The 24,277-nt window shown below is 42.5% G+C and overlaps 2 protein-coding genes and 1 long non-coding RNA gene across 17 annotated transcripts in view; 1 reads left to right on the forward strand and 2 right to left on the reverse strand.

The window, feature by feature from the left end:
• SYNRG (synergin gamma) overlaps positions 1 to 21,998 on the forward strand; it is a 93,622-nt gene extending 71,624 nt beyond the window's left edge. For 11 of the 15 annotated variants that reach the window (XM_078437434.2, XM_078437439.2, XM_078437440.2 and 8 more), the window contains 3 exons: positions 10,828 to 10,938; positions 11,296 to 11,331; positions 12,343 to 21,998. In XM_078437434.2, coding sequence (XP_078293560.2) covers positions 10,828 to 10,938; positions 11,296 to 11,331; positions 12,343 to 12,474 — 279 coding nt within the window. In that variant the 3' untranslated portion in view covers positions 12,475 to 21,998. Of the gene's footprint in view, positions 1 to 3,311; positions 4,207 to 10,827; positions 10,939 to 11,295; positions 11,332 to 12,342 lie in introns of those variants that run through there. The other 4 variants (XM_078437436.2, XM_078437447.2, XM_078437448.2 and 1 more) reach the window with 2 other exon arrangements.
• On the reverse strand, positions 1,726 to 7,992 carry LOC132675940 (uncharacterized). Its single transcript, XR_009608905.3, has 3 exons — positions 7,512 to 7,992; positions 2,774 to 2,850; positions 1,726 to 1,948 (listed from the first exon to the last, which is right to left on the reverse strand). It is a non-coding gene; the product is annotated as an uncharacterized LOC132675940 (long non-coding RNA).
• Positions 17,012 to 17,608, reverse strand: DUSP14 (dual specificity phosphatase 14). The gene has a single exon (XM_060628367.2). It carries the CDS (start codon positions 17,606 to 17,608, stop codon positions 17,012 to 17,014), a length of 597 nt encoding a protein of 198 aa, XP_060484350.1.
• Positions 21,999 to 24,277: the final 2,279 nt, after the last annotated feature.

Here is a 24,277-nt window from a genome sequence, read left to right on the forward strand (position 1 = left end):
GAAAACATAACAAATCCATGAGAAATACACCAATATCCCAGTAGAAGCTGAGCAAGACCATGAAGTGATTCATACAAGAGGAGGCACAGCTAACCAGTAAACATTAATTCAAATTCAAGCAAGACTTCATTTTTTTACCTAATAGTAAACCCAGTTTTTGTTTGGCTTGTTTATTGGAATCCTAATAGTGTTGATGTGGTAAAATGGGGACTGTTTATTAGAAAACATAAATTGGTACCACCCTATATAAAGGGTATTTAGCAATATACTTCCCACACCCACCCCCACCTGTGAAGTCCTTGAGGACAAGGACCAAGACCACGTTTTATTCTCAGTCTGATCACAGTGCCAGGCACTGCATAAATACCCAATGAAAGTTGAATGAATAAAAGGACTCACATTCTGAGTAGTTAACTCAGCAACTTCACTTATAGAATAACTTCCTAAGGCAGCAGTTCTAATACAAGCTCACAAAAAGAAGCAAGTTAAATGCACAAGTTGTTCTTTGTAAAAGTGAGAACTCGAGAGGGTCAATCAAGTAAATTGTGTGAAGCATCATATATTCGGATGTTGTGCAGCCATTTTTTAAAGGAACACAGAGTTTGAAATAACACAGAATTGTTCCTATGGGGCTGGAAGGGAATGTGCCAGAGTGGCAACAGGGTTGTGCTTGGATGATGAAACCATGGGTTTTTTAATATTTCTAAGCTCCAGCTACAAATAAAGTGGGTTGACTAATGACATATTCAAGGGTGGCTGTGGAATAGAGGAGGCTCTGTTACCAGTTGTTGATCGTAGAGTTCAGTGTGTTGTTACCTTTGCTTCATCAGAGCCTCTGTACCCAGTCTTACAGAGGTCTTACCTCAAAACTCATTCGTGGCATGTTTTTAGGGCAACAAGATGTATAAGACCAAGCATTAGCAGTCTAGAGGTCAGCACGTGTCTGGTTCTCTCCTGATTCACCCATCTTTTGCTTCCTAACTTTGTGCTGGTATGAACCAGGTGAAGCCTGAATATTTTCATCATGATTAGCCAACTTTTACTGAGTGCTTACCATGTGCTGTACCCTATTCTTAACTCTTTATATGTGTATAATTTACTTAATACGGAAGTGTTGAGGGTAGATACTATTATTCTTCACGTTTTACAGATGAAGAAAATGGGGGCACCAAGGTATTAGACCTGGATTCAATGTAAAAGTCAGACCTCTGCTTCTCCCCCACTATACTCTGTTGCCTCCTTGAAATGGGCAAGCTGGGTGGGTAAAACCAGAGATGAGCAAAAGCCTTTCTGGGGAAAGAGGGTTGTTACTTACTTAGTCGATGAGGTGAAACACCAGGCATCTCTCCTGGCAGCAACTTGATAGAAAGAGTCAAGTTCTTTTCTGTACATTTCCTCCCTGTTGTTACAGCCCAGGACTAAAAACCAGCTTAAGATTAGCCTCCCCTTTTCCATTTGGATTTTAAGATTCTTTGTTTTTTCTTTCTTTCTTTCTTTTTTTTTTTATAATTAAAGCTTTTAATTTTTTTTCATTGTACAATGCTTTGAAAACTAGATTTCTATACAGACCCTCAAATCAGCCACCCATCTCTTCTCTTCTAGCGCTGGTAGAAAAAAAATGGCCACGATAGCAAAGCTTCTTTCTTTGCCATGAGCTCTTTGAAGAAAAATTATCACAAAAGACCCAGCGCACTAACCAAGCTCATTCATTATGTATTAATCCTTTTCAGTTTGGGGCAAAGGATAATTGAGGAGAATCCTGGCTTGAGTTGCTTGCTATCTTGTATTTCCTTCTTGAGGTAGCTGCTGCCACTGGGTGAGGTGGAAGCCAGTTTCATCCTTGTACAACTTCTTAGACATCCAAGCGCCCCACAGTGCCACCGCTGCTCATGAGAAAGGCTTGCCTTCTGGACTCTGCCCTTCCAGGCCTTCCTTCCTGCCTTCCTTCCTGTAGGAAAATGCAAAAAGCTCAGTTGTATCATTCAGTAAGTTTTGTTACTTAAATCATTCAGTGCACACCCCAAATAATAACCAACAATAACCAATGCCCCTATACAAGTTAGAGGATATCCCATCATTCCAGGTTTCCTTGTGCTCCTTCTTCGTCATCATTCCACTCTGAGGTGATCCCTATTCTGATTTTTTATACCAAGGGTTAGTTTTGTTCAGACCTTTTTAAAGAAACCATAGAGGGGCACCTGGCTGGCTCAGTCGTTAGAGCCTGCAACTCAATCTCGGGGTTGTAACTTTGAGCCCCGCATGGAGTATAGAGGTTACTTAAAGATAAAATCTTAAACAAACAAACAAACAAACATAGAATTTGCTTTTGTGATCTTGGAGAAAGCCTGTTGGGTCTGGTTACCCATCTAACCTGGGAAGTGTTGCCCTGTTCACATATGGTGATTTTAATCCCTCAGTAAATGGGAAGAGTTGCCAGGCATTCATGCCCTCTCATTCAAACTCCCCTAAGGAACTTTCATATCTAGCATCAGGGTCTAGCAAGTGATTTTACCTGACATTTTTTTAGACACTGGATTACAGTATAGAGATTAATTAGTCTGCAACTACACAACACAGGAATGCATTCAAATTGTATATGAACACCGCTGAGTATTCATTGTTGTATTTACCCATACGTTTCCAGCTATAAGTGCCTTTCTTCACCGAATTAGCTGTGACAGAAGAACAACCATTCTCTGCTCAGATATTATTCCTAATTATACCGTGTCATTTTCTCTTGATAACTGATAGGTCTTTGGTCTATAAAACTTACTTGAATTGCCTGCTGCTTGAAGAATAGCATATAGTCTCCAGAGGAAGTCTAAGTCTTGTCACAAAGAAGCTTTTACCCTAAAAATAGATAGATGTGTGAATGTAAATGACACAAACCAACATGTGTGGAGTTCACTTAGTTGCAGCAAAACTGTGCAAGCCCCAGGGACTCTGGGAGCCGAGAAGTCACTAGAGAGGGGTGTGGCTGATGTTGTGGTGGAAGCTTTTAACTCTTTATATCACTGCTTCGTTTTAGGTAGAATTTAAAGTTCCTTAATAAACGAAATTGCCAGTGCCAGGCTCTTTGATTCCAGTAATATAATAGTTTATTTGCACCTGAATCCTGCCGGGCATTGTGCCATATTCTTGACATTCATTCTCATTTAATCCTGGTAACAATCCTGTAAGGTCAGTAGTATAATCCCCATTTTTACGGGTGAAGAAATTGGGGCTCAGAGATGAAACTTGCCCGAAACTGACAGAGCAGGGATTTGAATGTGTATCGTAGTTTTAAAAGTCCATTTTTCTTATTGTGTCAGTGCCAGCTTCGAGGATGCTTTTCCTCCATGAAGACATCATGAAACTGTTCCCATCAAAAAGTGACCGCATTGCCTCTCTTCAGTGAAAAAGTCCTAGAATATTAGTGCTACATCACAGTAGTAATGCTTGGGCTAAGGAAAGCAAAGTACACAATCCTAAACTCCAAACTGTGGCTCCTTGATATTTATTGAAGCTAGAAGTTACAGTGCAAAGTTTCCTGCTTCCCTTTCCCTGCAGCACGCATGTCATCGTGGACGAAAACCCCCCCTTGTGGTACAAGTACATCTCCTCTGGGCACAGACTGAAGGTACTGGTTGTTTCTCGGGAGGTGGGAATCACCAGTTTCAGGGAGATGAGTGAATTGTTGCCTAAGGGTTGAAGTTCAGTAGGTTTGGAACAAAGAGAGATTCATCCCTGGAAAACAAAACTGATCCACTTTTGCCATATAAAATCTCCAAAAAGAGACTGCAATCTTCTTCTCCTGACCTCTAGTCGACTGAAAATCACACAGGCTTTGATGTCACTGTTATCCTCAGTATAATATAATCCTTTATTTCCTTTCTTTTTTGTTTTTTGTTTTTGTTTATTTATTTTGAGAGAGAGCACTCACAATTGGGTGAGGGGCAGAGAGGGAGGGAGAGGGAGAATCCCAAACAGGCTCCACGCCGGCAGCCCAGAGCTTGACATGGGGCTCGAACTCCCGAACCATGAGATCATGACCTGAGCCAAAATCCAAGAATCAGACACTTAACCTACTCAGTCACCCAGGCCCCCTGTACTTCCTTTCAACATGAAATAAACAGTGAGTTTCAGAGTATATACTTCGTGTTGCTGTGGCATTTTAGGAGATCAGTTTATTTTTAGTAATGATAACATTTTTGTCATCTTGCCAGTGCCACACAATGTTTTAGAGACAGAATCTCTTTTTTTTTTAAGTTTATTTACTTAGAGAGAGGGTGTGTGTGCAGGGGAGGGGCAGGGGGAGAGAAAAAATCCCAAGCAGGCTCTGCACCACCAGCACAGAGCTCGATACAGGACTTGAACCCATGAACCATGAGAGCATGACCTGAGCTGAAATCCAGAGTTGGATGCTTAACCAACAGAGCCACCTAGGCACCCCGAGACAGAATCTTCATTGTGTTTCTGCATGGCTGTCCTCGTTGACAGAAGGTGATATGGTAGATGGAATAATGTGCCCCTCCCTCGCCAAAGATAACCATATCCTAATCCCTGGAACCTGAATTTGTTACCTTAGGTAGAAGGGACTTTACAGATGTGATGAAATTAAGGGTCTTTTGATAGGGGATTTATCCTGGATTATCTGGGTGGGCCCAGTGTCTCACAAAGAGGAAGGCAGGAGAGTGAACATGAGAAATAGAGATATGACAGAGCAAAGAGAAAGACTGGCACATTCTGCGCTATTGGCTTTGAAGATGGAAGGTGGGACCGTGATTCAAGGAATGTACAGGTAGTCTCTAGGAGCTAGACAAGGTAAAGAAACAGATTCTCCCATAGAATTTCCAGAAAGTATGCTGTATTTCCAGCCCATTTTAGAATTTTGACCTGCAGAACTCTAAGAGAATGTGTTGTTTTAAGCTGCTAAATTTTTGCTACTTTGTTATAGCAGCTATAGGAAAAATTAGACAAAACATTGCAACTAAGAATCCAGATGGTTACAATCTAAATCAAAAGTCTAGAATTGCTTGTGGAACCTGTGTCCAGATAGTTTTTTTGTATCAGATTAGGCTGGCTTATGCTGCAGTAACAACTCCCCCAACCCCGTTTTAGTGATGTAACACAGTAGAGCTGTATTGCTCCTGCTACATGTCCATCTGTGGACGGGTCCTTCACTCAGGAACCTAGCTGACAAAGCCTCTACCACGTGCATCATAGCTGATTCCTGTGAGAGGGTCAAGGGAACATGACAAAGAGCACATCAGTTTTAAAGGCTTCCTCCCAGAAGTGCCACATGTGACCCACATGTGCAAATTATGCAGCTCTGCACAATTTAAGGGGATCGGAAAGGCCCATCCTACCATTTGTCCAGAAGAATTATAATGAGGATGTTTGTAAAGAACACTAATTACTACCAAATTCTTCTTCTTCAATAATGATTTTCTCGGACACTATTTTAGCAGCTTATTATTGGCTAAAGATTCAGGATTATGTATCCCAGTCTGACTCTGGGACTGAGTGTATGCAGGTCATTTGTAATACAACTACTTTTAGAAATCTTTACTAAATGCATAAAACACTTGCTAGCTGATGTAGATGATGTTCAATTTAAAATGGCCTGTAGAGGGCGTACCTTCTTAAAGAATTATGGCCGAGAATTGGTGTCACATTGTTACTGTGTACTATAGCAACCTCCCCCAACCCCCCCTCCCCCCCCCCGGGTTATGGCAGTGTATTTATAAAGGTTAATTTTTATCATTTCAAAGATTAATTTGACCACAGGATAGTTTATGCAGAGTCTTATGATTTTTATGGGAGATTACAAAATGACCTTTTCATTCGCTTTCCTTATGCCTTTGGTCAAACAGATACCTAAAGGGCTGGTATTGGATTGATTTCAAGATTCAGAGTTTTCCTAGATTCTAGTTATTTCTCAAATAGTCCTTATTCAGTAACATGACAAATATCTATAACGTAGGTTTATGGAAGTGCTGCTATGTTTTTAACCTCTTAAAAAAGCTTTTTAGATTTTGTCAAAGTGAGTAATTTTTATCATTTAGGGCATTTCAGAGCACTTTTTTTTTAATGTTTATTTTTGAGAAAGAGCAAGAGTGAGAGCGAGCACGAGCAAGCAGGGGAGGGGCAGAGAGAGATGGAGACACAGAATCCGAACAGGCCCAGGCTCTGAGCTGTCAGCACAGAGCCCGACACAGGGCTCGAACTCACAAACCGCGAGATCATGACCTGAGCCAAAGTCAGACGCTTAACTGACTGAGCCACCCAGGCGTCCCTCAGAGCACTTTTTATATATCTCTGAAGGTCCCAACAGCAACTGAGGAAGGCAGGTAAGACAATGAAACTGTTAACCATTTAAAGGTGACAGAATGGGACAGCAAACAAATAATAGCACCAGCTGCCTCTAGGGTTGACCAGACTTGGTCATGATTGCACTAGAGAAGAAAAAAAGGGAAAAAGTGTGGGAGGTGGGTGGATTATCATCTGGATTGGTTAAGACCATGTAGATTCACTTCAAGGTCAGAGTCCTCATGCATATAGTTGAAACATCTGCCTCTTCTTTTCTTTGAGAACTGTCTGTCCTTCCTTCCCTAGGTGTGATCTGAATGCAGCTCAAGTTAGTTTAAGAAAGGTTTGTGGGGTGGGGGTGGGGGGGGGGGGCACCAGGGTGGCTCAGTCTTTTGACATCCAGCTCTTGATTTCAGCTCAGGTCATGATCCCAGGGTCGTGGGTTCAAGCCCCAAGTGGGGCTCCACACTGAGCATGGAGCCTGCTTAAGATTCCCACCCCCTTGGGGCGCCTGGGTGGCTCAGTCGGTTAAGCGTCCGACTTCAGCTCAGGTCACGATCTCACGGTCCGTGAGTTCGAGCCCCGCGTCGGGCTCTGGGCTGATGGCTCAGAGCCTGGAGCCTGCTTCCGATTCTGTGTCTCCCTCTCTCTCTGCCCCTCCCCTGTTCATGCTCTATCTCTCTCTCAAAAATAAATAAACATTTAAAAAAAAAAAAAAAGATTCCCACCCCCTTTCTAAACAAACAAACAAACAAACAAGTAAACAATATCATCTGTTTCTTAAAAAAAAAAAGGAAAGGTTTGTGGGCCTAATGCATGGTTTATTATTTCAAATTAGAAAGGGACAAACATCATATATAATGTATACACTTTTATAGGGAGAATCCCATTTTTTTCTCCTAGGGAAAAAATAATACAGTTTTTCAAATACAAAATAATAACTCCTCAGTGGTTCAGCCTCAACTAATTATAGAAAATGTGGCCATTATTTTGGCAGGAATTTGCCATCATCCTGGGTCACATCAGTATCCTTTAGGACAAACCAGCCAACATGCCGGGCTCTAAGATCCTTGACCTCTGGACTCCGGGACCCTTGTCTCCATGGCACTTCGGCCACCCACTCACGTGATCACATCACACCGCAGTACCTGTGCCCTCTTAATTCAGACCTGTTCTGAACCCAGATTGGTAACCCTCTAACTTGCTTATGCTTGGCTTACACTGCTTTTGTTTCAGGTCCTCAAGATAGGACAGTTGTTTGATCCTTTTACTTCGTTCCTACCGACTCCCATCCTCACTTCCTTTCTACCTGCTTAGTCCTTAGCAGTTCTTTGTGTCTGTCCTTGGACGACCCCTGATGCCAGTTTGCTTATTGCTGAGGGATTTTCTCAGAGCTGAAACTGGGACGGTCTTGAGCAAACTAGGAAGTTGGTCACCCTGGTCAGCATCCCTTCCCAGTGCCAGGTTCAGTGACCTCACATTGGTGCCTTGACATCAGCCATGGTGGGAGTATTTTTATACCATGGAAATCCGCAACTGCTACAGATCAGTGTTTAATTTGTTGTACTGTTGATTGTCTAGACTTATGAAGGTTATCGAGCAGATGTTAATAATGCAGATCAGACATCAAAGTATACTGTGTCTATAGCCATTGTATTGTGAATACATCACAAAGCTGAGGGAATGTTCTCCAGCATTTGAGAACAGTTACCCAATTCAACATAGTCACTCACGTATTTGACAGAGGGGGACATTCTGAAATGTGCTGCCTCATTTCAGTCTTAGCCCTTCACTGAGAAACACCAGCCTGCACTTACAGCATACACACTCTGGTGAGAGCAAGCACAGGCTGACTGTGGATCCCAGGATTGGGCAGACATTTTCAGAGAAAGCATTGTGAGAATCAAAGGATTATATGGAATTTTCAGTAAAGATAATTGTATATTTATTATTTGTAAATTATGTGCTACTCAGTCTTTATATCAATAAGAATTTATAATAAGCTCATGTACGCGTGTGTGTGTGTGTGTGTGTGTGTGTGTGTGTGTGTGTGTGTGTATTTGTATGTGTGCACGTTTCTTTCTCTTTGGAAAGTCTTTTTTTTTTTTTTTTTTTTTTTGGAAAGTGGAAGAAGGGGATGATTTTGCCCCCAAATTGTCCACAGGTCTTGCTAAACATCCTACAGTGCAGAGGACAGGCCCCACAACAAGGAATTATCCAGTTTAGAATGTCAATGGTGCCAAGTGTGAGAAGCCTCTGCTCTAGGGCATATATAAGCAAAACAAATTGGTTTCGGTACATCTAACACTTTGTACACTAAGAATGTAACTCTTCTGGGGCACCTGGCTGGCTCCGTTGGTGGAACATGCAATTCTTGAAGTTGGGGTTGTGAGTTCCTTGAGCCCCGTGTTGAGTGTAGAGAGATTACTTAAAAAGAAAATCTTGAAAAAATATATACAGCTCTTCTGAAACTTTTTTTTCCTTTTTTTGTTTTTGTTTTGTAATTCAAGTGCTTTTCATAATTGAGGGATAACTTACAGTGAAATGCATAGATCTTAAATATATAGTTGGATCAGTTTTGACAAATGCATTTAGCCATGTAAGCCCACACCCCCAGCAATGTATGGAGTATTTTCATCACCTCCTAAAGTTCCCTCTTGTCCTGATCTGATTCCAGAAATAACCACCATTTTCCGTAGACTTCTGTCATCAGAGAGTTGCCTGTTCTAGAACTTTATATAAAATTAATATATATGTGCTTTTCTGTCTGGCTTCTTCACATGTTTTAAAAATTCATCTAAAAAGAAAAAAATTCATTTAAAAACAAAAAAAAAAAAAGGCGCCCCTGGCCAGCTCAGTTGGTAGAGCATGTGACTCTTGATCTTAAGGGGGTGAGTTCGAAACCCCACGTTGGGCATGGCACTTACTTAAGAAGGGGTGGGGGGAATTCATCTACATTTTTGCATGTATCAATTTGGTTCCTTTTATCAGTGAGTAATATTCCATTGTACTAATATACCATGAGTTTTTAACCCACTTTCTTATTTATAGATAGGTGCTATTTCCAGTTTGGCTTATGTGAATAGAGCTACCATGAGCACTTTTTGTGCAAACTTTTGTTAACATGTTTTCGTTTCTCTTGGATAAATACCAAGGAGTGGAATTGCATATAAGTTCATATAGTAGATACATATTTTAAGAAATGAACAGCTTTCCACAGGTGCCTGGCTGGCTCCATTGGTAGAGCGTGTGACTCTTGATCTCGGGGCTGTGAGTTCAAGCCCCACAGTGGGCGTAGAGATTACTTAAATAAATAAAACTTTTAAAAATTAAAAAAAAAAAACTGATAGCTTTCCAAAGTTGGGGGCTGCCCTCTTACCCCATATTCCACAGATTTGTTGTAAGGAAGAAATTAGATAATGCACCTGAAGAGCTTAGTGTGGTGCCTGGCAAGTAAGGGCTTCACTGATAATAGCTGTATGTGTATGTACTCTCTAGCTGATAATGCCTCATTCTTCCATCCTTGAGCAGTAGGCCCATGTATCTGTCTTCCTGCTTCTCTGATGTCGGAACTTGGCTGTCCCTCACACAACTCCAACTCCGCTTAGACCAAACCGAACTCCTCCCAGCCCTCAGCCCCAAATGTGGGTCTCCTTTCGCATGCCTACTATGTCAAGCCCTCCCAGCTGCCTAAGCCTCACCCCTCCTTGCACATCCCACACATGACCCGGGCTTCTTCAGGTGGCCGGCCCCCGCTGTTACTTCCCTAGTTCTAACTTTCCTCGCTGTCTCCTGGACCCCTTACGGTGGCGTTGTAACTGAGGTGCATGCCTTGAGGATTGCCATCCACAGTTCATTGCCCACACCTCACCCAGAGGGATCTGTCCGTGACACAATCCTGATCCTGTCCCGGTCCAGTCAGAACCATTAATGGCTTCCCAAGATACAGTCTCTTCTAGTCCTTCCAAGACCTTCATGCTGGAGTTCCATCTCCTCCCTCCTTTCATAAGCACGGCTCCCACATGCTTATGAGTGTTCTTCCCACACTCTATCTTCTGCTTAGAGGCCTTGCCCTTGCCTGTGTTGCTTGTTCTACACAGAATAAATACCATCCCCTCCCTTACCTCGCCCTTCCCCGTCCCCTCACCTAGCATCTACCTGTCAAGACTCAGGATGTTTGTAAGTGCCAGGAAGCTTTTTCTGTCATCCAGCTCTTTTCCCCTTGGGTTGGAGTAAGTGCTGCCCAGCCCATGTGCTCTGGTGTAGTCCTTGTGGCCCTGTGCTGCCTGCTACCCGCCTGTCCCCACCCTCGACTGTGAGTTCTCAGAGGACGGTACCAGGTTTTGCTCATGCTAGTGTCCCGAGCACCTAGAACACAGCAACTCTCAGTAAATGTTTGGGAAATTGAACAATTGTATCGATGGTATTAGAAGTTACTTCACTTGCTGCTGGACCTACTGGGGATAAGTGATCAGGGAGTGAAGCCAGCAGCATTTGGAATTGCCGAGTCCTTACTCGTTTGTCTTGTCCTCCTAGCCCGATGAGAATTCACTGGATTTTTCCTCTTGTATGCTACGGCCTGGGATTAAAAATGCTCAGGAACTTGCCTGTGGGGTGTGCCTTTTAAATGTGGACTCCAGAAGCCGGGTGAGTGATACACCTTCCCCCTGCAGATGGCACAGCGCTTCCCTGACATGACCCCTGGGGATGACCCCATCCAGCCCACTTCACTGCAAGGTCTACGACCACAGGTGGGGATTTTTATAAAGCCTGACACGGAAGTCTGACATGGAAGTACATGTACTCTTACAAAAGGGCAGTAGGGGAAGCCATTGAGTGAATGGAGGTAGTTCCTCCCTCTCTAACAGAAAGCTGTCTGCACTGTGCCCCCGCCCTGTGCACAGTGGGGTGGTAGAGAGAGGTGAAGCCTGTAAGGCTTTGTTTGGGGGCAGGAGGCCCTGTCCTGGGAATTTTGTTGACCTTATGGTTTCAACGTTATTTCAGAAAGAAGAGAAGCCTGCAGAAGAACATCCCAAAAAAGTATGAACCAGTTATACACGATCTTAGCATCTCCATCTTAATTTTGAGTGTGGAAAGCCAATCAGATGATTCCACTGCCATCCTGAACTGTTGTGACCATGAATCCTTCCTTTACTGAGTCATGTCTGTTCCCATAGTGTTTGATTTGACCAGCTAGTGTGTCTGTGTGGGTCCACTTGTCTTGTTTGCATGCTCGTAGCTCTTGTAATTGGCTTCCGGTGTTACAAGTCATTTTTCCCTCTGTGATGAACAAGGTAACAGAATGAGCAACTTCTGGAAGACTGGAAGTTGTGACACGGAGCGAGATCAGAGAGCATCACGATTTGGCAGTGATCAAAAACAAATTGGGGTTTAGAGTTCTGTGTTACTTGTTTACTTGTAGTGCTTTAGGACACCCTCCAGGGAACTGAGGTGAGGACTGGCTGGCTGTGACTTACCTGTAAGCATTAGTCATCTGGAAGTAATTCTGACCTGTTCAATGTCTTTATTTTTACAAATCCTATACCTATTTGGACTTTTTAATTACGTGGATTCCGTTATCAGGTCCCAGTGGCATTCGACCCTGAGAGCTTTTAATCTTTTGTTTTTTTCCATGAGAGGACTGTAATCAGCCCCAGAAACGGAAGGGACTGTATGTATCATTCAATGCCAGCCTGAGGGCAGGGCTCCCTTCGGCACAACAAGGGATAAAAATCCTCCACAGCTATTTTAGTTCCCCGTAACATGAACACCCCCACACACAACCCCCTGTAGCCTCGGTCTGCCTTTGCTATGAACCATTCGGCCTTCTTTTGCTGAAACTGGGTTTAATGGTAAAGATTTTTTTATGCCTTTAATTAGCAGCAAAAAACTTTCTCACTTGAAGCCCTGTAGCCACCTGCTCAGCTTTTGTGTGTGTGCCAGTGTGGCCTCAGCCTCTGTGACCTGGCGAGGGATGCGTGCAGGGTGCCGACCAGCTCTTAGGTGCAGAAGCAGCCTGACTCGCCCCACATATCTGTTTATTTTTGGCAGGCATTCAACTCCGAAACGGACAGCTTCAAGCTGGCATATGGAGGACACCAGTATCACGCCAGCTGTGCCAACTTCTGGATCAACTGTGTTGAACCAAAACCTCCCGGTCTCATCCTGCCTGATTTGCTCTGAAAAGTACCTCTTTGAAGTACCTACTGGGTCTGTTTTCCCATCATACCCCAGGAGGAGACAGGGACCAATGAACAGAATGCAGGACTGCGCAGTTCGCTTCCACGAAGCTATAGGAGGAGTTCCCTGCACGGTCAGGGGCAAGAAAGAAGCTGCGAGCTCCAGTCGTTCCTGCAGACATTTGTCCCCTAGGTCCCACCGCAAGTCTTAGGGATTTGAGGTAAAATTGCCCTGCCCAAACTGCATGTGGCACCAGAAGTTTGCTAACTTCTCTCTAGTTCTGCTAAGATGTTTTAAAATATGGCACGGTTTTCTTTAAGGAATCATTTGCTGCTGCCGTATATTGAAACTGTGAAGAATTGACATTTTGACGTTTGAAGAAAAATAAATTGTAATAGGTTTGGAATTGGCAAGAACGTTTTGAGCCAGTGCTCGCTTCTATCTAGAACCCTGCTGTCCTGTGAAGTAGAATGCATTTACCCACATGTAGCTTGTTGATATCTGAAATGAATAAAAAGGGGACATTGTGACTAAACTGATGTTCTTTTTATCGAAAAACTTCTGCTCATCTCCATCAGACGATGGAAGTGGGTGAGGGCAGATTTACCGACTTTGTGGTCACAGCTGAACCAGTTCTTCTTTTGTTCATTTCTCAAACTATCAGCGTTCAAGAAGGTATTTTCTCAAAACACGCCTGGGCACTTTGCAATGGATTGAATGTTCATTTTGACAGAGGCCCAAATCTTTGTGTATCAGGATGAATAAACACCCTTCCCCTTTCGGAGCCTTCACTGAAAACTTTCTTTTACCTCAAAGACTGTGAACATGGTATTTTTGCAGACAAGTTTTGGAAAGGCAGCTGGATGAAACCTCTTGGCAGTGGCCTTTGTCCAAATGTCCAGAAATGACTGACTGCATAGGGACCAGTACTGCCTGACTTCACAGTATTATGTGAGAGATCTGAAAATTCATTCACAGTTGGAAGGTGGAGTTCCTGGCCTACTGAGGCAAACAGATGTATGTATATTTATGGTTGAGGTACATGACTTAGAAACAGTGGAAGCACAGTGTTCAAAAACTGCATGGAATTCTGGAAGGAAAAGGCTCATGCTTGCTATCTGGTGTAGGGAATTTGCCGCTTAGAACTGAATGCATAAAATCAGAAAAAAAAAAAAAAAAAAAAAAAAAAAAGGCGAAGTGGCTAAGGACTGTGAAGCTGTGAAGCCCTGGGAAGAACAGGCCAACCTAGGACATACACGTCTCTGACTTGTAAATTCTGTGCTCTACAAGGAGATTTTGACTCTTGTGTTTCACAAGTTGTGTGACTTAGGCTCTCTGACCTCGAGTCAGTTTTTATTTGTGAACTGAACAAGGTCATTTTGGGTATAAAATTGCCGTTTTACATAATTAAGTAGGTGGTTTTCCCTTCCTGGCACTAAACTTGAGGGGATCCTGTTCTGTTCCCTCTTAGTGGTGTCTTCTCCAAGGAAGGTATAGGACGTTTTTGTTAAACAGCTGTTGATGAGGCTTCTGCTTTACCTTGCCGGGCCCCAGAATGCACAGGGAAGTGTTGACGAGGTAAATCTGCTTCTCATTTTCTCCAGACTCCCTTCCAGCTGGGTGACTGACACAGCCTGAGTTATTACCCTCAGGGCCTTTGTCCTCCACATGGCTACCTTAGTACCCACAGCATCAGGCTGGGTCCTCAGGCTTCCCTGAGGCCTCTGTCTCCACTTCAGCCTGAGCAGCACCTAGAGTTTCATCACGGCGCCAGGATTGAAGCGGGCCTCTGACCCGTCTGGTACATTCCATGGTAGAGCAGGATGACCGAATCTGCCTTTGTTTGCAGCTAAGAATGTCTCCCAGTTTGACAGGATTCACAGTGCTGAGAGTTTCTGGAAATGCCATATGGGCTATTATTCTGTCGCAGTGGCCTGTGTCAATGACATTTTTAACGTGTGCTCACCTGCTAACCAGAATGGTTCCATTCCTAGAGAGGTTGCAGAGCGCAAGGATAATCACTGCCGGCCTCACCAGGTACGGCAGGTCTGGTCACTCCATGGGAGGCGCTAGAGGCATATACAGCAGACACCAACAAAAAGGCTTTGCTATGAAAAATACTGTTTAGTAGTGGAAATGTTCACTCACATACCACCAGTAAGGATTTCCAGAGTGTGGAACCATACCCTTGCACTTTCTTTACGTGTGCAAGTTTATTCAGACGACTCAACACTGCGCTCGTCTGCATCTCGGCTCTGACGCGCCAGAGTCCAGTGTCCTTGGAAACAGTAACCAAGGTTACTTCTTTCCGTACTGCTTGAGGTGCCGGCAGCTCCCACCCTGCTGCCTGAGTGGCGGTGAATAAGCGCTTTTCTCTTTTGGTATTGTGTTTTGCTTTTAGACGTTTTATGGCTTAGCGTGTAACTTAATTTTTGTCTGGACGTGCTCAATGTAGAGGCGGCACAGGGTATGTTATTATCCATGCCTTATTTGTCCTGTGACTACTAGTTAACACTCCAAATAGGTTGCATATTCTAAATTACTTGAATATTTTGTATGCATGTACCTATGTCTTGTTTCAAGATGCCTTCTACTTGCCTTTTGATAACTTGTGTGATCCTAAGCTTTGGTAAGATTATAGGGCCTCTACATTATAGAAACTTGAAATGCTTGCCCTGCACTGGGGATCACCACAGAAATTCCCCTAACAAACACCTTCTAGGTCACACGCCTTCCTTTTGTGACCAGCTAATAAACTCTGACATTGAGATTAGAAAGGTGTTAGGCTTCTTAAGTACTAAGAATGCTTAGTTACATCCCAGTAGTGGTGTTGGCCGGGATTTCTGCCGGAAATTTTCCTACCAAGAACATCTGTCACCCAGTGTTCTCTTACTGTAGTACAGTGGTTATTTTTGGACTCTTATCCAAAGACTACAGGACTTACAGTTTGCCTTCATACTAGAGAAGCCATAGCCTCCACAGCCACGAATTGCTTTGTTGTTCTTCTGACTGCTTTTCGATCATGTGCTAATTGATGCAGCATTCATTTATGGGTTCCTCTGATTTCCCAAACTATTAACCTCATTTTAATTTTCCTATTTAGACTGTAGTACATGTTTATAAAAGTGAATGACTGGGAATAAAAGGTAGAATTTGGATGAAACCACTGCCACGGACCAGATAAAAATCTAGAAAATATAATTTATATAAATACGTAACCACCGGCATTATATTTATGGCTTCTTGTCAAGACGGGCCAAAAACCTAGAAAATTATTCCACAGAGAAGCGAGCTACAACCTACGTGGCAAATGAAGAAAGATAAAGCAGCACTGTGACTGAGCAGGGGCAATCTGATGGTTCCCAATAGTTTTTGAGGAGTGTGGAATAGGGAAGAACTAATTAAACTTCTCCCAAGTCCCTGATGAGTTATGCTGTCATATTTATTAGGAGCAGTGAACCGGATGACATGGTTCCAAGTTTCAACAAAAGAAGTCATTGTTGTTTGATGGTCACTTCTGTGGAGGTTTGGTTTAGGACATTTTGTGTGGAGCAAAGGCATAGCTTTTGTTAAAAAACAATTTCTTTGATGGAGGACTCACTGCTTTAGTGCACTCCAGTTGCCAAAGACATCCGAAAACTGTATCTTTTATCAGAGTGGACACTCTGTGCTGTTTTCCACGGCTTTAGCACTGTGACTGATATTAACGTCTGCCCATCTGCAAGGATGTGAAACGTTGACACAGTTCAGCCGAGAGGTCTATTTTAAGTGGCATAGTTGTCACCGGAGCCAGATTTTAATGCAGTTACTGGAGAGCATCTTTCTTCCAGCATCAACACACACATACACACACCCTGGAGTTCTTAGTAAAAATTCTAATAGGTTATGCAGATATATTTATTAAAAATAACGCTAATATAGTCCTGGGGCACAATGATTCCAAGAGGGTGTTTGCAGCAGATTTCATTATAATTACTTAACAACTAGATAACAAAGGTGTTTTTTTTGTTTGTTTTTGTTTTTTAACTTACTTACAGAGTCACTAAATAGGAAAGGAAAGAGTAGGGCTAATCCAGTAGAGACTGAAGCTGGTATCAATCTTCCCTAAGCATTTGTGTGGTCAGCAGCCTTGGGCAAAGCTTGTCTCTAAAGGGTTAATCAGGACCCAAAGTGATTTTTGCACTGAGCTCCTCTGGCACCTGCCATGATGCCTAAAGGCATGGGATTCAGAATATAGCAGAACCAAACAGTTTATTAAACTGTTCAAATTGTTAAAAATGATTAAAAGCCAGTTAAAGATTTTCATAAACACTATTCCAAAATGTTAGCTTTAAAAATGTTACTAGCAATGTATGCATTCCCCTTATGTTCCACCCCCCCCCCCCCCATCTTTTAAAATAAACCTGAACACCCAGTGTAAAAAACACTTCAGGGAGAGCCAGGAGTCAACCATTTGAAAAGAAAGGTGAAGAGGGGAACAGACGGTGTGTAGCAGATGCTGGTACTGCTCAAGGGGCTGCTGATGCAGGCTTTGGTGGCATTATATCCCCCAGTAAGGCATCAGGTGTCGGGACTCTTTCTCATAAACGTCTGGAACTATGCCATAAGGTGTCTGTACCATTTTAACTGTCGACTTCCCAAAGAGCTGGCGCTCGTAGTCTATCAGCTGCCTCCAGAAACCTACGTTGGGCCTGATGACAGGCCTACGGGCTTTCACCCAGTTGTACGCCTCCAGCAGGCACACACTGTGGAATTTCATCAGGTAAGCGATGCAGAGAGTGGCCGAGCGGCTCACCCCCGCGGCACAGTGCACCAACGTGGCCCCATGCTTCCTGCTCACACTGTGGATCTTGTCGGCCACAGTGTCAAAGTACAGTCCAATGGGGGCATGGGGCATGTCAGCCAGAGGCACTTTAACATATTCAAATTGGGGCCAGTTGAAATTGGGGATCTCAATGGTAGCATTAACGATGCAGGTGATGCCACGAGCTTGGAGGAGGTGCCGGTTGGAGGCCACACTGCCTCTGCCCAGGAAGAGAGAGGAGGTAATTTGAGCGATGCCTCCTATGTCTCCCTCAGAAATCATCCGAGGGGCCATGAGAGTCCGTGGGAGCGTGCTGTGACCTCTGGAGCCCATGAAGATGCCAGCAATCACACTTGCATCGTTGGCAGCAAGACCAGAGGGTTTTGTGTTCCTCCACCAAGGAATCCAAAGTCAGTGTTCTTCCTGCAAAACACAGGTATCTGTCAGTACTTTAAATGCTATCAATTCTTGATTCATCACGGCCTTCTATAGTTTTGTGGAATGGGAAGGTGAAAGGATTAGAAGTGGTCATTTTCTATAATAGACTCCATTCTTTCAAGGATGTAGACAAATCATTTCCTATTGATTAACAGGAAAAGTAGCCTAAAATCAAGGTTAAAACCCAGCTCTCTGGTGATTCTATTAAAAAAAAAAAAAAGAAGAGGCACTAAATGGAAATAGTCATTCTATTTTAGAAATAGTCTAAACTCAGAAACATGCCCAACTGGTTCCTGAACAGCAATCCTGCAGGGCCTTGCTCGAACTGAAGGGAGTGGTGTTCCTTGGTAATTAGGAAGAAACGAGAAATTCTGATCACTCCTGTAGCCATGTTCTTTCATACACTTCTTGCCTACTTATGCTGCTATGATTGCTATTATCTTCCTAAACCTAGTTCTAGACATAGCAATCTTATAAAGGTATAAAAATGATCACATTAGGTAATCTATTAAAGGAACTGCCTTTATGAACTAAAAAGATACTGAATTCAGAATGAGTTCCAGAAAAGCCAGGACATTTGGTCACCTTAGCCCTTCGTTATTTAAAAAACAAAATAGCTAAATAGTAACTTGTGCTGTGGTGTCTCCATGGGAATAACCCAAGGCACTTTGAAGGCCATTATCTCAAAAATACAATAGTCTCGGGCCACCTGGGTGTCTCAGTCAGTTAAGCGCCCGACTTCAGCAGGGGTCATGATCTCACAGTCCGAGAGTTTGGGCCCCACATCAGGGTCACTGCTATCAAAGCAGAGTCTGCTTTGGATCCTCTGTCCCCATCTCTCTCCCCCTCCCTAGCTTGCATGCTCTTAGCAGAGCATGCAACTCTTGATCTCAGGGTTGTGAGTTCGACCCCCCCAAGTTGGGTATAGAGATTACTTAGATGAGTTACATAATTAAAAAAATACATCAGTCTAAGTTCATGAGCAATTTCGGCTGACCTGACCCTGGGTGTGGTTAAATGAGAACGTCACCTTCCTCAGACAATTCTCAGCAGCAAGATGAATCCCACTGGCTTCAGATGCGTGTTGAAATTAAAATGTAGTTTAATATTTGAAAATCTACATTTTTATTAGTAGAGTATTTGATATAAAAGACTTTAATATTATATAATGCCCATAGAGTAAACCAGTAACAAAAGAAATGGAAAATATTGGTTTCCTGAGATTTCAGACACATCACTTTCTCACACTGCTTTATAGTCTGGGCCCACTGGGAAGTGTGTTCATCCCCACCCAGGGTAGGGTAGGGGCACCTAAAGTGATTTCAGGTGAATAAGAACACTTTCAGTTCCACGGACAGAAGTGGTGCTGGAGCCACTCACTTGTGCGGAATCTGGTTACTCTGCAGTCCTGGGTCAGGATCTGGAAAGTCCTAATTCAGAGTGTTGATCACAGTGGATACAAATCAGATCTGCAGAAAGACAAAGAGGCAACAATGTAGCCAATCAGGAAGTTCAAAAGAATTCCTCCTGGGTTTTTACTACTAAATTGGGTTTGACTGGAATAAATCTAGGGAGTGGAAAGCACGCTAAATATATCTAGATGTGCATTTAAAGGATGTGCCAGTTTGGAAGTATCAATCTAAGTCTCAGCTTTTTGTGAATGACATGTAACCCACGGTGTGACAAACGTTAAGTGCAGTTTGGGCCACAACAAGTTTTTTGAAAGGAAATGTAAGGCACTGCTCAATGGGCCCAGAAGAGAGGCAGAACAAGCTAGAGTCTCTTCCACATGCCCTCAGCTAAGCCAGGCGCAGGGGGCCAGCTTCACAAATGCCACCTGCAGGAGGTGCTGGTGCTGCGGACAGCATCGGAAATCTCATTCTCTCTTCCAAATTGGACATCTTAGTTTTTTGTTTATGTAACAGTATGATGACCACCAACAAGCATTGTTAAAAATGGGTTCCTCCCCTACCTGTCCCTCTGCTTTTCCCAGGTAACCATCACACTTAACTTTTTCCACAGCTCTGTTGAGGTATGACTGACATACAAGTTGATACACAACTTGACCAAGTGTACAACTTGAGGAGTTTTGAATTTTTGAATTCTTTTTTATTTTTGGAGAGAGGAAGAGAGAATGTGTGCAGGGGAGGGAGAGAAGGAGGGAGAGCATCCCAAGCAGGATCCACACTCAGCATGGATCTTGATCCCTTGACTCTGAGATCATGACCTGAGCCGAAATCAAGAGTCAGATGCTTAACCGACCGAGCCACTAAGGCGCCAATGAGTTTTGAATTCTGTGTACATTCGACACACCATGACCTCAAGATAATCTGATCCATCACCACCTCCAAATTTCCTCACGCTCCTTTATAATTCATTCCTCCCTCACTCTCTAGCCCCATTCCCAAGCAACCACTGATGTTTTCTGTCATTATTTTTACATTTCCTAGATGTTTATAAAACAGAATGATAATATAGGTTTTTTTGTTTGTTTGGCCTGGCTTTCTCACTCGGCATAGTTTGACATTCCTCTATGTTGTTGCATGTATCAACAGTTCATTCCTTTTTACTGCTGAGTAGTATTCCATGGTACAGATGGTTTATTCACTTACAGATGGAAACTGGGTTGTTTGTAGCTTGAGGCTATTACAAGCAAAGCTGATGTATAAAATGGTGTAAAACATTCATATATAGGTATCTGTGGAGGTATGCCTTCCTTTCTCTTGGTTAAATACCTAGGACTAGAAGGGCTGGATCATCTGACAAGGTTCCTATTTAACATTTTTGAAAAGCTTTAAAAATAGTTATAGCATGCGGCTTGAGGGGCAGGCTTCTAATTAAACACACATGGATGTAATAAGCATCCACTGTCATCCTCTCCCTCCTCTCCCTCCTTTCCCAGCGAGGAGCTTGGGATTAACTGTTAAGTGCCCAGACATGTGTCTGGTGTCCTGGTTTTGGTGGCTGCCACCAGGGGACACCCACTGCCTGCCAGCTCTGGTGGTCAGCAGGGCTTGCGCCTCTGCACCCCATGAGATTGTTGGAACTGAAGAGACTTCAGCTGGCTACCACCCCCAGGGCACTGCACAGACAGCCAACTGAAACATAACCCTCTGCCTTTCTGTGAAAAAGGCTATTGCTTGTTCTGGAGCTTGAGCCTTGGGTGGAGGCCAGGGGATACCGTCTCTGTGCTTTCCCTCTGCTCCACTCTAGGTCTCCAGTATCTCCTGGAAAGGAACTTGTATACCTGTCTGCTGCCCTGATTTTTGTGACTGCTGCCCAGGGGGGCACCTCTAGACCACCTGGCTTGGCTGGCCAGTGGGACGGACAACTTTTGCAGTCCCACAGGATTATTATGTGTATCTGCATATGCTAAAAGCTGCTGACTGAGATCCTCCCCTTTAGAACATCACCTGTCACATGGCCAACTACTAGGAGCCACTAAAAATAAATAGGCTGCTTGGACAATCACAAAGGTTTGAGAGAAAACCAAAACTAAGGCAGTATTGAACAATCAGGTTTATCTCCTGCACGAGGCCACTCCTTCAAGACTGGGAGAGGTGGCTGTCTTATCTAATGCATAGAAATCAACACAGAGTTGAGGAAAATAAAGAAACAGGAATACGTTCCAAATGAAAGAACAAGATAAAATCTCAGGAAACGAGATTGGAGAGAAGTGATTTACCTAATAAAGACTTCAAAATAAGGGTCATAAAGATGCTCACTAAACTTGAGAGAAGAGTGAACACAGAGCTTCAACAGATAGATGATATAAGAAAGTACCAAACAGAAATCATAGCACTGAAGAACACACTAACTGAACTGAAAAACATACTAGAAATATATTAGAGGGTTTCAACAGGAGACCCATATGACACAATCAGAACAGCTAAAGAATGAGAAAAGTGAAGACAGCTTAAGATACTTATGGGACAACATCAAGTGGACCAACATTCACATTATAGAGAAAGTAACACAAAATGTATTTGGAGAAATGATGGCTGAAAACTTCCCCTAACCTGGCTGGAGAAGGAAACAGATATCCAGACTGAGGAAGCTCAGAGAATTCCAAAGAAGAACCTAAAGGGACTCACACTAAGACACATTATAATCAAGCTGTTGAATGTTAAAAGACAAGGAGAGAATAAAAGTAAAACAACTTGCTACATAAAAGGGAACCCCCCCCCCCCCCCAAGAGTATCAGATTTTTTAACAGAAACTTTGCAGGCCAGAGGGGTGTGGCACAACATAGGGCAGTAAAAAAAAAAAAAAAAAAAAAAAAAAACTTCCAAGAATACCCAGCAAAGCTGTTATTCAGAAGTAAAGGAGAGAGAGTTTTCCAGACAAGCAAAAGCAAAGGAAGGAGTTCATTACCACTAAACTAGCCTTGCAAGAAATATTAAAGGACTTCTTTAAGCCAAAAAGAAAGTAATGGGAAAACACGTAAAAATATAAATCTCACTGGTGAAGGTAAATATAGTAAAATGTAGAATAACAATGTAAAGGTGGTAGATTAATCACTTACAAAGCTAGTATGAAGGTTAAAAAAACAAATAAAATTATAAATACAATAATTAGTTAAGGGATATACAAGATAAAAAAGATGTAAAATGTGACATCAAAAATATAGAATGGAAAAAATGTATATATAAAGTGGGGGGGGGGAGGGAGTAAAACCATAGAGCTTTAGCATGTATTCAAACTTAAGTTGTTATCAGCTTAAGACAGACTCTTGTAAGTTGTTACAAATAAGCCACATGGTAGCCACAAAACAAAAGCCTATAATAGGTACACAAAAGGTAAAGGAATCTAAGCATACCACAAAATCATCAAATCACAAAGACGAAAGTAACAGAATTTACAAACAGCCAGGAAACAATGAACAATAATGGCAATAAGTATGTACCTGTCAGTAATTAGATATAAATGAACTAAATTCTTCAATCAAAAGATAAAATGGCTGAATGAAAAAAGACTCATGTTGCCTACAAAAGACTGACTTCAGATGTAAGGACACAAGCATACTGAAAGTGAAGGGACAGAAAAAGACATTACATGTAAATGGAAACCAAAAGGAGGCTGGGATAACTATATTTACACCAGACAAAAAACACTTTAAAACAAAAGCTGTAATAAGAGACAAGAAGGGCATGACATAATGATACAGGGGTGCCTGGCAGACTCCGTCGGTGGAGTATGCATCTCTTGATCTCAGGGCTGTGAGTTCAAGTCCCATGTTGGGCTTAGAGATTACTTTTTAAAAATATGAAAAGTAGTTATGTACCTAACATAGAGACACCCAAGGATATAAAACAATATTAATAAACCCAAAGGAAGAAATAGACAGCAATAGTAGTAGGGGACTTTAACACCCCACTTTCAATAATGGATAGATGATCCAAGTTAGAAAATCAATAAGGAAACATTGGCCTTAAACAACACCTTAGACCAGATGGACTTAAACCCAAAAGCAAGAGAAAACATATTATCAAGAGCACATGGAACGTTCTCCAGGATGGATTATACATTAGGCCATAAAACAAGTCTTAATAAAGAAGACTGAAATGATATCTAGCATCTTTTCTGACCACAATGGTATGAAACTAAAAATCAATTACAGGAAGAACACTATAAAATTAACAAATATGTGGAGATTAAACAACATGCTACTGAACTAATGGGTCATAAAAAATAAAAAACTACCTTGAGACAAATGAAAATGGAAATCTGGCATACCAAAACTTATGGGATACAGCAAAAGCAGTTCTGAGAAGGAAGTTCATAATGACAAATACCTACATCAAGAATCAAGAGAGCTCTCAAAAAATATCTAACTTTACACCTCGAGGAACTAGATTTTTAAAAAAGCCCAAAATTAGTAGAAGGAGGGAAATAACAAAGGTCAAAGCGAAAATAAATGAAATAGAGACTAAAAAGACAATAGAAAAGATCAATGAAACTGAAAGCTCGTTCTTTAAAAGGATAATAAAATTGCAAGCCTTCAGCTAGGCTAAGAAAAAAAGAGGACTCGATAAAATCAGAAATGCAAGAAGTTATGATGATACCACAGAAATACCAAAGATCATAAGAGACTATTATAAATAATTATATCCCAACAAACTGGACAACTTAAATGGACAAATTCATAGAAACATACAACCTGCCAAGAATGAATCATGAAGTAGAAAATATGAATGGACCAGTAACTAGTAAGGAGATTGAATCAGTAATCAAAAACTTTCCGGGGCGCCTGGGTGGTGCAGTCGGTTAAGCGTCCGACTTCAGCCAGGTCACGATCTCGCGGTCTGTGAGTTCGAGCCCCGCGTCAGGCTCTGGGCTGATGGCTCGGAGCCTGGAGCCTGTTTCCGATTCTGTGTCTCCCTCTCTCTCTGCCCCTCCCCCGTTCATGCTCTGTCTCTCTCTGTCCCAAAAATAAATAAAAAACGAAAACAAAAACAAAAACAAAAACAAAAACAAAAACAAAAACTTTCCAACAAACAAAAGTCCAGGACCACAGAGCTTCACTGGTGAATTCTACCAAACATTTAAAGAAGAATTAATACC

The sequence above is a fragment of the Panthera onca genome, chromosome E1 (genome assembly GCF_046562875.1).
Source record: "Panthera onca isolate mPanOnc1 chromosome E1, mPanOnc1 haplotype 2, whole genome shotgun sequence".
In the NCBI taxonomy this organism is placed as follows: domain Eukaryota; kingdom Metazoa; phylum Chordata; class Mammalia; order Carnivora; family Felidae; genus Panthera; species Panthera onca.